Source organism: Aspergillus piperis, assembly GCF_003184755.1.
Source record: "Aspergillus piperis CBS 112811 unplaced genomic scaffold BO85scaffold_20, whole genome shotgun sequence".
NCBI classification, from domain to species: Eukaryota; Fungi; Ascomycota; class Eurotiomycetes; order Eurotiales; family Aspergillaceae; genus Aspergillus; species Aspergillus piperis.
This window is the reverse complement of record NW_020291610.1, coordinates 211,053-225,077: the sequence shown is the minus strand read 5'-3', so window position 1 is coordinate 225,077 and position 14,025 is coordinate 211,053. Positions and strand designations below refer to the sequence as shown.

The following is a 14,025-nucleotide window of genomic DNA, read 5'->3' as shown; positions in this document are numbered from 1 at the left end:
GAAGTACCTATTACGGGGGACACGAACAATACTTTTTGTCTTTAGCTTCCAGCGCTACTGCTACACGTAGACCGCTGTACAGACCACGATGAAAACACTACGAACTCAGACATTAATTCTGTATATATCTCCTCAATGTCGTCCCACCCCCTAACGGACCTATGACGGGTAGAATTACTCCTCATCCACACCATCCCCACCCACCACTTCACTTTCCCCAACAGCAACCGGCATGTCCATAACCGGCCCGTAATAAATCTTCCTACCCCTGACCAGATACCACCCCAATCCCAGAAGAAACTCCCCCATAAAAACCACAATGGACCAATTCATATTTGTCGGCGTGACCGGCAACTCTTCGGGAAAGAATGAGAAGAAGATGGTGATGGTCAAGAAACAGATCGAGCCGATATTGATCAGGATTCCCCAAAGCCTACCCATCTTCCATGGGCCATACTGGAGGGGTTCGTTCTTGAGCTTCTTGATGAGGATTAGTACGATCGCAATCTCGTATGAAGAGAAGAGGCCCGCTGTGGTCAGGGAGATCATGGCGTTGAAGGCCGCGCTGGAGCCGATGTTGATGAGACAAGTGATGGCTGTGATTATGGCGCAGAGGGCGATGGCGCGGAGGGGGAGGGCGGAGCCGGACGCCCTAGAGTTTATCTATTTTAGTTACGTTAGTAATGATGTTTTCTTTAAAGCAAGGAGGAGGTGTTTTCGTACATGAGATAGGAAATCAGCGAATGGAATTCCCTTGTCCTTCGCTAGTGCCCAGGTAAGACGTGATGAGGAGGCCAGAAACCCGAACGAGGCGCAGATAGTCAGCGCAATTACGATGGCGGTCATTACAGATGTTCCGGCGTGGGATTTTGTCGCGTTGAAGAATACTTCGATGAAGTCGTATCCTGTTGCGCTGTCGAGGGCGGCATCGAGGTCGCCGACGCAGAAGAGGAAGGCTAGGACCATGGCGAAACCGAGGACGCCGTTTAGCATGATGGTCGCGATCATGCACCAGGGGACTATAACCGAGGCGTTCACTACCTCCTCCGCTGCAGATGTGTGTTAGATATGAGTTGAGTTGTAGTTGGGATGTGGTCGAGGACATACACATGTGACAAGGGCCATCATATCCTGGGTTACAGAGTCAGTTAGATCGATTGAGTCCACGCGAGGAGTGTGAGCGTACCAATAAATGGAAGATTCGTCCCCATCAGCCCAATCAGCCAGGTAAGTCCAGAGCTCTTCCATCCCGAAGTATTGGTGAAGTCTGCAAAGACGAATTCGGCGTTCTTGTGCGGAGCCAGATAAACCAATGGGATTAGGATGGCTAGGAAGCCGGCGGTATGGAGAATGAGAATTAGGCCTTCGATCTTGGGTAGGAGCCTTGCCCCGAAGGAGTTGACCAAAAGGCAAATCACCAGCGCCGCGAACATGAGCAGGGTTCCATGCCAACGTTGAAAGTCGTATCCGTCATAGTTCAACACCAGAAGGCCCTGCAGGACGGTGGCAGCGAAATACACACCCGACGCAGTGTTGGCCCACCATCCGATCATGTCCAACCATCCAGTTACCCAGCTGAGAAAGACAGCCTGGCCTTTAGGGGCGAGGATTGACACCCAGTGATATTGACCTGCCGACGTGGGGGCCCTGTGTGACAAATGTCTTAGTGTTGTTCTTTTCAAAGGCCGTCTAAAGGGGCTGCTACATCGAGGCCATTTCGGCAAGAGAGGCTGCTGTTAACAAAGCTCCAATCCAGCAGAAGATAAACCCGTAGACGAGGGTTGCTGGTCCTCCGTCAGTCATGGCTGCTGGATTAGCGCTGTACTATTAATCAGCTGCCTGACATTCGACAGTGGAGATGTTGACACTCACGTAAGGACTGCCTCCCAAGTACACATCATCGTGGTTGTGAAGCCCAGCATCGACAGGAACCCGAAGTTTCTCTGCCTACATTAGTTGCGACGTAGAGACACTGAATGAAGGCTCACCTCGAAACGCTGTTTTCTGCCAAACTTTGCCATGTCTGCATCATCACGATCCTTGTATTGCCGGGAGCCCAGCTCCTGGATTGCCATAGCTCCATGTTTGAAAGACATTATGTTGCTTCACTGGACATCAATATGGAAGTCAACAAGGCAAGACAGAAAAACAAGAATGGCAGGGAGAGAAGAGAAGGAAAGAAATATTGGTGTACAACTATGGGGAATGCTATTAAGTTGCAGGTTTGCTGCACGATAATTAGGTCAAATATCCACACGGGGATTGCTTGAATAGGCAGGTCGTCTTCCAAGCTCATTTAAGATTGTTCACCTCCGACCTTCCGAAGTAAATTAACAGTTGTGCCCCTTAAGGTAGGCCTTGGACCTCGTGTGCTAAGTGGCTGTAGGATATCAGGCCGTCTGTCAGTCCGTCAATGAACCGGCTCTGACTGCATATTAGCCTCGGGAATCTAGAACGTCACGAATTAACTCCCAGATACGCTCATGGAAAACCTCTAGACCTAGTTCCATCTGCAGCGCTGTTTGCGCTACTGCGAGCCCCTTGTTTAGACGACTGCCCGAGCACTAGGTCGTCGGACAGGAATCAAAGTGAAGACGGCCACGGCTGACCCAGACAAGCTTTGGGGTAAATCTCAGATGGCCAGATAATAGTTTTATATTGAAATAGGATGTGTGGCTGATTTATCGAGGTCAAGCTGCGACGCCATGAGTGACAGTTAATCTTGATGCGATAACTGGGTCATTATCATGTCAGCACTAATCCATGGCGCAATGCACTAATTGCTAGCGTATCGCTCCAGCCCATAACGACTTGCCCTTAGCTTCACCCTATCCCGGAAAGAGTGAGCTATATGTCCTAAGTGTCACGGTAAGGTCCTAGACTGCTATCGCCCGCACTGCTGTGTGGAAATATCTACTGGATGGCAAACACCGCCTGAATCTCATGACCCCGCTGCTAAACACAAGCAACTCAATGTAATCAACCACCATATCACGCCGGGCTTATTTAGCTTACTCTCCCAGTAATCCATGGGCCCTCTGGGAGTTGGCGTTTTTCACTCTCATTTTAAACCTAGGATTCTACTGTCAATTTCCCCCTCCCTCAGCCACTCAATCCGAATCTGCAACCTCTAGTTACCCGAAATGGGCGGCACGGTCGATTGGGCAGCGCGTCCCACATATTCCTTGGAACAGCTCAGACGCTACTTCGACCGGATCGGGCTCCCCGAAAATTATCGAGAAGCTCTTCCAATGCAAGATGGAGCGAACCTCAATGGCCAGTCTGCATTAGCTTTGCTGAAGGTGCTGCAACGATACCAACTAGCAGCTGTCCCTTTCGAAAACCTCAACCTCCACTATGCTGTTCATCGGAGTATTTCCATTGATCCTTACAAGGTGTTTGAGAAAGTTGTTGATTCTAAGTCTCGTCGTGGGGGCTATTGCATGGAGAACAGTCTCTTGTTTGGCACCGTCCTTCGAAGCCTGGGATACGATGTCACCGCCGTAGGAGGTCGAGTCAACGAAGCTGCGCAGCCCATGTCTGCCTCGAAGAATTGGAGAGGACCCAAGTATGACGGATGGTAAGTTTTCCGTCTCTTTGGGGGTAAAGCTCAAACATGAAGTGCTGACTAGCTTTAATGAAGGAATCACATGGTCAACATCGTAACTATCGATGAGCAAAAGTACCTTGTAGACGTTGGATTTGGCTCCAATGGGCCACACCAGCCCCTCCCACTGGTCCAGGATTATGAGTTCCACAACGTCGGTGAACAGTCGGGCCGGCTAGTCTACGGGCCTATCGCCCAACACACTAGCAGGAGCCAATCTCTGTGGCAGTACGAATTTCGCAACGGGGACAGTCATTGGATTCCGGCCTACTGCTTCACCGAGTTGGAGTTCCTTCCAGAGGACTTCACTATGATCAACTACTACATGAGTACCAGCCGGGAAAGCTGGTTCACTTATCATGTTGTCTGCGTGCGGATGTTACTCAACGAAAATGGTGACAAGATCGTGGGCGATGTGACCCTATTCAACGACACGCTCAAAGAGCGCCTGGGAGCGACATCCAAGGAGCTAGAGAAATTTGCGTCGGATGAGCAGCGCGTGCTAGCGCTAGAGAGAGTATTCAAGATTCATATCTCCGAGGCCGATCGGGAGAGTATTCGCCATACAATATCGGAAATCCTCTAGAGAACGGCGCAGCCGGAGAATGGACATCCGGAAAAGGGTTGTAGGAAGAGAAATCAGCGCACTGATAGGCAATTGTTAATCAAATACAATCTAAACATTTGAGTTAATCTTATTGGCCACTATTTTAACTGATAGGAAGTCCAATTTAATCTTGATATTGTAGCGGCACAGTTAATTTAGCACGCGCTTTAGGGTACGGACCGTTTGTTGTCCCCGCCGCGGAACTGGCCAGTCATATGAATCCCACAATCCCGCTGACGTGGCGCAAATGAAGCTTGTCTAATTAATGAGATAGGATAAGGATGCTAAGCTCATTTGTTTAGCCATCTATTAGTTTCGCTCTAAGTATGATAGGAACGTCCTTCGGGGTGGGCGAACGGCTGGCCCTTTCGCTCCTTTTCCGTCTTGGCACGCGCTCATTCTACGCAAAACACGCCGGTATGCTACGCTAGAAACAATATTCCCTGAGTTGGAGACTGCGATCTGGGACCAGAGACCTGAGGTGCTAGCTGTATTGCGAGTTATTAGTCGGGATTAACTAAATTAAATTAGGCCGAGGAAGCGAGGACGGAATCCTTTCATCCTTGACTCACTCACAGCCGTCTTCTGGGGAAATGCCAGTGTTCGCACAGCTGGTTAGCTCGTGGCTGCTTTCGAATAAACGCTTCCTTTCAAAGTGTCCATACTCAATCCCTGAACCTCGCTTGGGCCTGTCTCCTGTCCCGCGCGCGGTTTCCTTGTCACGCACAACGATACTACACGGTTGGCACTCGTCTTCGGCAGGCAAACGGACACTGCGAATTCAACACTGATCAATTTTCCCCGTCGGGAACAAGGGGTAACAATCCCCCGTCATCGATCACCCATTGATGCTATGTTTTTAGCCCGTTCCTACAACTTGTGTTCTCACCCCCACCCTTAACTGATTGGCAACCTTGACGCATTAGCATAAGCTAGCCATCCTTTCCCAAGAGAGGGCCGAATAGTACCGCGGAGCCGAGGCAAGTAGCTCTTTAGGGGGACTTGCTGTATACTGATTTTGCATTTCAGCTTGAGAATCCTGGGTAGCGGCCTATAATTTCCCCAGCAACATGCGCGCTCGCCTACGTACACGACGGTACGCCATGCGTCACGGATTAGCCCTGGTCTAATGGTATGGTGGTCAAGCTAAACAGGGATCAGAGATAGTGTCTGATAGGGGTACGCGCCTAGAGCGCACTACGGATCTGCTCATTCGATCGGAGAAGTAGCTTCAGACCCCGTCCCAGCTCCTGTGTGCACTCCCACGGAAGATGGGTTATTTGGGTGGCCGGGCTTGTCCGATATTATGCCATTTAACTAAAACATGCGCTGATAATGAGACTTCTCAGCTCGAGTCAAGCAGTAGGTGTTACTAATTGGCGCTGCTGTGGACTGAGGGGTGCGCGTGTACATAGCTTTCCATACTTACTGCCGCACGCGTTCGTGCTCCCCGTGTTAAACCACCATGAGCGCACAGTCTATGCTGGTACTTCTCCATTCATGTCTGCATTCCTGCTTCAACGTCAATCCCGAACATGCTTTCACAGCTCTCCCATGTCTACCACCCTCTTCGCATCTCTAATATTGGCATACGCGCAATTTACCCGGCGACGAAACATGCGCCCGATCATGTCGATGAAATAGCCATTGCCACTATTTACTTGATGGTGATGATGATACTGGCTGTTTTGATACGACTGGCCTTCCGGATTCACATGCTTCGCTCACTGGAGTGGGACGATGGGACTATATCGCTTGCACTGGTATGCTTACCGCTCCAGGCTTTCGAGAGAATGGGTGTATTGATTCAATAATGCGGTTCTATCACGATAGTAGATCTTCGCTGTTGCACAATGTGCTGTCATTCTTGCTGGAACGAGGAATGGGTTGGGCAAGCGAGAATTGAGTCTCAGTGACGCCGAAGTCCAAACACTAGAGAAGGTGAGTTTTAGCCAGTCTTTGAAAATGCAGCTTTGTTGATATCACAATGTCTGTCAGGTTCTCTATTCATCGGACATTCTATACATTCTTGCTCTTAGCTTAGCAAAGGCCTCAGTACTGCTGCTCTTGAACAGGTTGGCTGTTAACAAGTGGCATAAGCGAATTTCATTCTGGACCTCAATTTGGGTCGGTATTTGGACTGTGCCGGTCTTTTTCACTCTGGCACTACAATGCGGAGTGCCTGATCCTTGGTATTTTAGAGAAGGCCGTTGCATAGATAGTGTGAGTCGGCAGATCCTCCTCGCCTATCATCCCAAAACTCGCACGCGCCCATATGCTATCAGAAAATCCATATATATCCATTCCATGCAACGACACTGACAGATACGAACGCAGTTCGCCTTCTGGACAGGCATCTCCCCTATCGACATAATAACAGAACTCGTCATCTGCATCCTACCCATCTATATCGTGAAACCAGTCCAGGTCGCCTCTGGGAAGAAAGTCACCGTTGTGGTTGCATTCTTCATCCGCATCTTGTACGTCTATTCTAGAACCTACTGCAAATATAAACCTAACAAGAGACCGGCCAGCGTTATCATAACCACAGTTATTCGCCTCATCCTCATGCGCCACTCCCAGTCTTCCCCCTTCACGGACATGAACGACGCCGCTTTTGCAACAACCATCACAACAGAATGCGTCCTCTGCGTCAGCATCATGACAGCCTGCATCCCGTGCCTGAAACCGTTCCTCGACGCCTTTGACAGCGGCATGCTCAATGTATCCTTACATAAGCGCATTGGTGGAGGCAGCAACAGCAACTCTTATGGCAATGCGTACGCGATGACGAGTATGAGCAAAGGCGTTAGAGAATCAGCCACTAGGTCACGGTACATGGAGGATGAGATCGAGGGTTTGGGCACTTCTGCTGCCGCATTTGCTGTCACATCTCCGGGTCAGCCACTGGGGAGGAGGGACTCTACTTTGGTCATTCAGAGAACAGACCAGTGGAGTGTAAGGTGCGAGTACATTGATCTGAGGAATGGGTCTGTTGAGGATGTGACGGAGCGGTCGGAGAATAGTGTGGCTAGGTGTGAACATTCTTTGTAGTAATTTCCTATGTTTCTGTAGATAAATGCTCTGTGGTTTTACTGACCGGATCTCCCTCTTAATCGATTCTATTCCGCTCCCAAGCTGTCTGCATATGTGTCGTTCGGTTCTCATACCGTGTATTCTATTATTAGGCCAACGACTTGTGCTCTATATTCGACTGATTGTTTACTCGTTTTCTTGCTTCATCTTCGAACATTGCACATTAAAGGTACTCTTGCCGAGTTGCTAACGGATAGAAGAAGCTTCTTCTTTAACCTCGCTAGCATTGAGTTCCAAAAATGGGAGCTATGCAAAAGCATTCATGCGGTAAAGTGAGAGAAAGAATGAGGGGGGAGAGCGTTAATGAAAGCGGCCTAGTCCAGCTGTCACTTTATGTAGTAATTCAACCGGCTTAATGTGCCAACAATCTGTCTGCCCCCTTCATCTCTGCCAGGATATTCAGGAACTTAAAGCTTCTCTATAGCCTTGATCGTGTGAAGATAACGGACAGCTCTGTTGGTGTCTACTAAGCAAAACAACCAACAGAATGCATTAGGAAAATCGAAACCACATAATGACAACTCACACGTGGCCACCCAATCAAGCGACTGACCTGAGTGCTTATTGTATGTCATCAACGATTTCAATGGGGCATATGAGCTCCCAGGGACACCAATAACGTGTCAATGAGCTGTATCGCGACCACTTTCTGGGTATCTATTCAGTTACTGTTCCTCTCAAATCGGGATATATATATTTATATATACAGGAAACTAGCAACTGCTTCATCCAAAGGCCCGTACGAGGGGCATTCACATCCGACGAGGGCAGAAATTAGCGTGACAGTGTCAAACCTGAGCCGGAAAAATAGTTGAGAAAGATTCGGAGGATTTCTGATACCGTGAGTCAATATTACTGGTACTGTATCACCTCTGCACGAGATTCTGGACAGTACATTCAGAATAGGAAAACATAATTATTATCCCCAAAACTCCCTAAAAGAGTAGATGTTATGGGTTTTTCCAGCTTGATAGTAAAATGTCTTTGCACGTGATAAAAGCTGAAATGTTTTTCCAGCTCCGGTTTGACACTGCCGCTCTGATTTTGAACCATGTCACGTGTGTGTGCCCCACGTACGCTTTATCTGGTATCTCGAGATGAATATGGTGGAGGTTATATTGTTGAGAAAATTGGGCGAAGGAGATCACTTTGATGTGATAGTAGAATTTTCAGTATCGCTTATCTTTATCTTGCAATACTGCTTCTGCTGTCAAGTCACTATTCCTTATATCATACCTTCATTCGTATTCATGTCAAATGAACACCCGCGTCACCAATATATATACATATACATATATGAGCTATATACTATTGAAGTACCAATCTTGCTGCATCATGACCTGCTTGTCCCAATCTCTCCCAATTTCTGGTTTAAGAAGGGTATTGAAAATTCCGAGACCAATTTTCACAAACGTATTCTCTATTGGACATAGTGCAATGAGTATTTCCTACTTTCTACTTGGTTCCTTATATTCGTCGATATTGCTCATCGCTATGGGAATATTTTGCCAGATGACGCCTTATCTTTATGAATGGATCCTAATGTTTCAATGTCTACCTGCCCGTAGCACGGAATAAATATATATATATGTTTATATCGTACCGGTAGTTGTATTAGAGGCAACTGACATAGGTCGGAGTAAATAAGCTGCCACAACCTCAAATGAAAGTAGATTTCTATACAAAACTCATTATCTGATGAGGGTTGGCCACCTGTTGGTGGTGACTAAGAGCTTCATGCTGTGTAGGCTTACTGACTGAGAGCCTAGTACCATAGTGGAAGAAAAAAGAAACAACGTTTTGGCAGAGTCTAAAACTACCATTTTGTTGGAAGCGAAGACTATGCCTGGACTCCACACATTATACAAAACATATCACCGGTAGCTTGGATGTCATCCCCCAAGCTCGGAACTAGAAGTCACACTTGGGCTGCCCCGAGTAGCAGGAGACGCTGCCGCCCATTTGTGCAGTGCCTAGTTCACTATAAATTTATTCGGCTATTTCGGATATCACGAGAAATCGAATTAAATGCCGCCCTACGCCATGGCAGTGAAACGGCCCAGGCGCCTGGCGCGCATTCCGCCGGAGAATCTCAGCTCGAATACCAGCCGAGCCTGGCCAGCCGGCGCCAAGCTCTCACCCAGATTTTTAGCCTCAGCCCAGCCAAGCCCGGAGACCAAAACCAAACTTCCTAGATCAATTGCTTCGCCAAGCGCTGAAACCTTACCGAGCTCCGAGGCCCTACAACCCTACTCCATCCATGCCCAAGCGGGCTGGGGGGCATATCCAGTACAAGCTTGCGAGAGCCTCTCTACCCACACACAGATCGATCACCGCAAGGATGGGGCCATCTTAGCTTGTTTCGGGTACGAGCTTGCGAAGGTTCCACGCGACGGGATCCACCGTCCGTGGTTCCTCCCGCTCAAAGCAGCCTGAGTCGGCAGTTTAACCCGAAGGGCCGCATTCTGGTATCAACGGGCGATGGGGCCGGAGTTTGGCCGGATGGGGAATTACCGGTGAGGACTCCATATGTTTGTTGTTGCCTGGGAGTGGTACACCCTTAGGTACAATGTACAGGGTAGATTAATGAGCTAATTGTAGTCAGGACGATGCCGTTGTATCTTTCACGCAAACGATCTTCAAGTATAGACTATCGGCGAATAAAGAGGAAATGTGATAAATAACAATTGTAGATATCAATATTAAGTAACTTTTCATTACTGTGCAGTAAACCCTGCATAGTTCCACATTACATATACTCATTGGCAGACATAATCGATCCATGCCGTAAACCCCTTCCAATCATATTGCATCATCCCCGTTCCCAAACTCACTTTACCAGCCGAATGCCTCCTCGAAGTACTCAATGTCCTGGAATCCACCCTTCATGGCCTCGTACACCGAAGACCTGCACTCATCCGCCATCACGGCCGGACCACAGGTAATAACAGCTAAACGGGCCGAGCTAGCCTCTGCCTCACGCACAGCAGTCATTACACTAGTGCGAATAGCAGGCCGGCCGTAGCGCAGTTCGACGTTGAGGTCCTCGACGGAGCGAATAGACCCACTGGACCTGTCCTGGAGAGCCATAGCATCCGCAACAGCCTCCTTCTCCTTCGTCGGAGTCGTTGAGCCGGAGTCAATTACGTTTCCGGCCGCCGACTTGTCAGTGCAGAAGAGAGTGGTGGTAATGTCGCTGTGCTCCAAAGCTGCGGACAGATCTCTGCAGCAGACTTCGTCGAAGATCTTCTTTTGGCGGCCTGTCCAGATGAGCTGGATACGAGTGGTGTTGGTCTTACCGGCCTCGACGCGCGAGATGTGGTCCAGGATGTAAGGCACCGCGCAGGCAATACCAGTTCCACCCACGATCATGAGGACTGTGTCGAAAGTGTGAAGTGGGGCCTGGTGTCCGTATGGACCCTCCAGGAGGAGCTTAGGGCGGATTTCAGAGCCGGCCTTCTGGCATTGGTCACGAAGACGTCTCGTCCAGCCGTCATAGGGACGGATGTAGAAGATAAGCTTCGAGGACTCCTCCTTCGAGGTTGCGTTCTCGTAACATCCCAGAGTGAAGGGGTGGTTTTCCCAACCGCGGAGAGTGACGGGTTGGTAGAGGTAGTAGTGTTGGCCAGGGCCGGGCTTCAGGGTCTGAGAGGCAGGGTACATCTCGACGCGGATCAGGTCGCTTTCAGGACTATAGGTGACCGTGGAGGAGGTCGTCGAGATGAAGCCCTTTCCGAACTTGACGTGGAGGTTGCAGTAGAGCATGCGTACATAGCGGACGGTACGATCGAAGCCCCAAATGGCAACCATGGGCCAGAGGTAGCCGTTGTAGACGGTTCCGTCGAAGCTGGTGTGGCTGCAATCTTACAGTTAGAGGTGGTGATGTGAATTGCGTTGTTAAGGAGAGCATACCGGAACAAGGCGTAGATGGTCAGAATGGCCAAGAGGACGTGAATGATGAGGAAAGTCTCGTAGAATCTCTGACGAAGCCAAGTACCAGACTGGAAGAGTATAACTGCCATAACAACGGTAGCCTAGAAAATGATTAGAATTTTTGGGCACCCCATATTATCAGAATAGCTATAACATACCACAATACCCATGTAGAAGTAGTTCTGCTTCAGCGCGCTATGGTATCTGCCATCTGTATGTAGGATATGTTGTCAACGGTATGTAAATGGTGGAACTGGTTGTGATAAGGGGGCTAACCATAAACCTGGAAGACCACAGTGTAGGCGATTGAGTGAACAATAGCCAAAAGGGTACACACCCAGGCGGTGTGACGGTGGAAGATGTTGAAGGACTGCACATTGAAATCGGTCGCCCAGAGGAAAATATTGTTGCGTCCAGCAAAGAGCCAAAGGAAGGGCAGGCAAGCGTAGGACAAAACACCAGTGCGGTCGGACGAATATTGCCAGTTTTGCTGGTACAGACTCGGCGTGCTTGAAGTTGAGCCATTAGTTAAAGCGAACTAGCCCTGAGTAGACTGATAACGCACCTGATGTTACCCGCGAAACTTTCGTAGTTGACGCAAGACAGGATGATAGCGACGGCCCAGAAACCAAAGACGATCAAGGTGTCCAGTCGTTTGGGAATGGTGTGAAACAAGAACAGCTGTTGGTGGTTCGACAGGTAGGGAGCGAAGCTGGCAGGAATCACAAAGTATGTGCGCATAAAGTGTGCAACTGCAGCGACTGGTGCGAATGCCTTGCTTTGAGGGCCTGCACTGTTTTTCTCGGCGTCACCAGAACTAGAAAGTCTCATACTAGAACGGACAAACTTCCAGGCCTTCACTATCATTCCAAGGGCCAGGACACCGCCCCAGTATCCCATGAGACCCCATCCGTAGCGTTTGTCTTTGATCAATGCATAGTCGTGAGTAACCTGAGCTCATGTTAGTAGACTAGTGGTAGGAATAGTCAAGCAGCTGACCCACGTAAGACTTGTAAGCCCGCTTGTAGTAGGAATGGCTCAGAAGGACAGGTGATTCAATGGTTCCGGTCGTAGTAGTACTATTAGTTTCCGGGTCGATAACAGGCAAGGAGGCAATATAGGCGTCGGTGGCATTGGCTTCAATCTCGGTCAGGCTAATCAGGGACACGCTGCTTTGTTCACAAAGACTCTCCCAGTAGGATGGGATTGCGGAACTGAGTTGTTCCTCAGTGCACCACGCCTTTGCACTGGCATACAGGGACATGACTCCCACTGTACTCGTACAACCTCCCGTTGAACTGGCACCATGATGGCCACGCTTCTCTCGCATGGCTCGGCGACGGTGTGAGCTTGAGCTGCTGGACGAGCCATGTCCAGAGCTACTGGAGGAGCTGCTGGAGGAGCTGCTGGAGGAGTTGGTGGAGGAAGACTGGCTGGAAGACCCATGCGCTGTGGTGCCGGAGTCCGACGATGTCGAGGTTGCCCCTTCGAATGTGTATGAGCCGAGGGACGAATATATAGAGTAGAAGCAATAATCAGCCAGATTGGGAGCCGACATTGTCAAGCCCTGCCCGGCGAGGACCGGGCTCACGGCCCAACTCAGTCCAAGCAAGATGGCAGCCTGGGAACGCATATTGAGATGGATGAGCTCAAAGTCTGTCTGACCAAGTCGAGGAAGCCCATTGCCCGGTATATATGTCTGGCCAGACTTTTGCCTTCTATTATCATACGGTGCCTAATGGGACCCATTCTAATCGCTGGATTGCAAATACATCCGAGCCCAGCCAACTGAAGTCTCTAGAAAGAGGAGGTATTTTTTAGCAGATTTTTCTTCTCCAGTCATGCCTTGTACAAAATTCCGGAGCAGCCGATGGTGGGAAGCGTTGTATCATACCCCATCTACTGGTCCGGTAAATTGCGCCCACGAACCATTGACCCATATGGTTGGACGTGCCAAGAGGCAAGAGATTGATAAGTCGGAAATAACGATCCAACCAAGTACACGTATGCCTAATCCTCGTCAAAGTGACTCTTCCCCGTTCATAGGAGCCCGTATCTGTAGCCACCGACGACGGTGCCCACCAGCCATGTGGGCTGCCAAGAACTAATATCGCCGAAGCTTCATCAGATAAGATCCACAGGCCAAGCAGCGGCCATATGACTGACAAGAAATTCTTGGCCACTTGTACTTGGCCCCCCCAACAAGGCGCCACCAGCTGGAAAGTCGTGCTTGGCAATAATGCAACGACGTACGGGCCGTCGGTCATCTCCCGGCTTTGACTCATGACTTAGTAGGTTCCTTTTAGAAATGGTAGTTGATGTATGTGCCTCGGGCGCTGTATCCGAGCCCCGGGTGGTCCTAAGCGAGATAGCGGATTGTTACGGTCTATCTTGGCATCAAATTCTTACCATATTGGGACTCCTCCCCACGTTCGGTGTGGTTGTTCCAGGTTTGTTGTCGCAAAGTATACACGTTTCAGGGTAACCTGTCCGCGTTCCTGCGGCAATTATGTACGCATTGTATGATTGTGATAATTTTGCTGCTTGGAATGACGCCCTGCTCATGGTTGGGTTGTAGGTTGCACGTATTGGATTCAGACTGCTCCTATCAATCTTGAAAATCTGGCCCAAAGCACAGGTTGCCGGTTGGGCAACATGACCGCACAAGTACTGAACATGTGACCATGTTATGTTACGATCAATTAACCTTGCGTAAACCAGCAAATCTTGCATCGGTCCTAGATTTTATCGGCGAAGAACCCTTTTTGCAATGAAGATATGT

The 14,025-nt window shown here is 49.4% G+C and overlaps 5 protein-coding genes across 5 annotated transcripts; 3 read left to right on the top strand and 2 right to left on the bottom strand.

Annotated features, from left to right (window-relative positions):
- Positions 1-174: 174 nt before the first annotated feature.
- On the bottom strand, positions 175-2,096 carry BO85DRAFT_491387 (amino acid permease; the record flags this gene model as incomplete). Its single annotated transcript, XM_025663714.1, has 7 exons — positions 175-663; positions 724-1,049; positions 1,108-1,131; positions 1,187-1,647; positions 1,706-1,819; positions 1,873-1,943; positions 1,989-2,096. The coding sequence occupies 7 exons, from the start codon at positions 2,094-2,096 to the stop codon at positions 175-177; spliced, it is 1,593 nt and encodes a 530-aa protein (XP_025512050.1).
- A 1,000-nt stretch (positions 2,097-3,096) lies between these two features.
- Positions 3,097-4,296, top strand: BO85DRAFT_427881 (arylamine N-acetyltransferase family protein). Its single transcript, XM_025658179.1, has 2 exons — positions 3,097-3,580; positions 3,644-4,296. The coding sequence occupies exons 1-2, from the start codon at positions 3,144-3,146 to the stop codon at positions 4,191-4,193; spliced, it is 987 nt and encodes a 328-aa protein (XP_025512049.1). The 5' UTR covers positions 3,097-3,143; the 3' UTR covers positions 4,194-4,296.
- Positions 4,297-5,749: 1,453 nt separating this feature from the next.
- On the top strand, positions 5,750-7,268 carry BO85DRAFT_379849 (uncharacterized protein; the record flags this gene model as incomplete). The annotated part of the gene is made up of 4 exons (XM_025656358.1): positions 5,750-5,977; positions 6,051-6,155; positions 6,213-6,437; positions 6,540-7,268. 4 exons carry the CDS (start codon positions 5,750-5,752, stop codon positions 7,266-7,268), a joined length of 1,287 nt encoding a protein of 428 aa, XP_025512048.1.
- A 2,085-nt stretch (positions 7,269-9,353) lies between these two features.
- On the top strand, positions 9,354-9,746 carry BO85DRAFT_491384 (uncharacterized protein; the record flags this gene model as incomplete). The annotated part of the gene is made up of 1 exon (XM_025663713.1): positions 9,354-9,746. One exon carries the CDS (start codon positions 9,354-9,356, stop codon positions 9,744-9,746), a length of 393 nt encoding a protein of 130 aa, XP_025512047.1.
- A 166-nt stretch (positions 9,747-9,912) lies between these two features.
- On the bottom strand, positions 9,913-12,876 carry BO85DRAFT_502791 (ferric reductase family protein; the record flags this gene model as incomplete). The annotated part of the gene is made up of 6 exons (XM_025664217.1): positions 9,913-11,166; positions 11,223-11,344; positions 11,402-11,454; positions 11,520-11,752; positions 11,809-12,194; positions 12,247-12,876. 6 exons carry the CDS (start codon positions 12,874-12,876, stop codon positions 10,146-10,148), a joined length of 2,445 nt encoding a protein of 814 aa, XP_025512046.1. The 3' UTR covers positions 9,913-10,145.
- Positions 12,877-14,025: the final 1,149 nt, after the last annotated feature.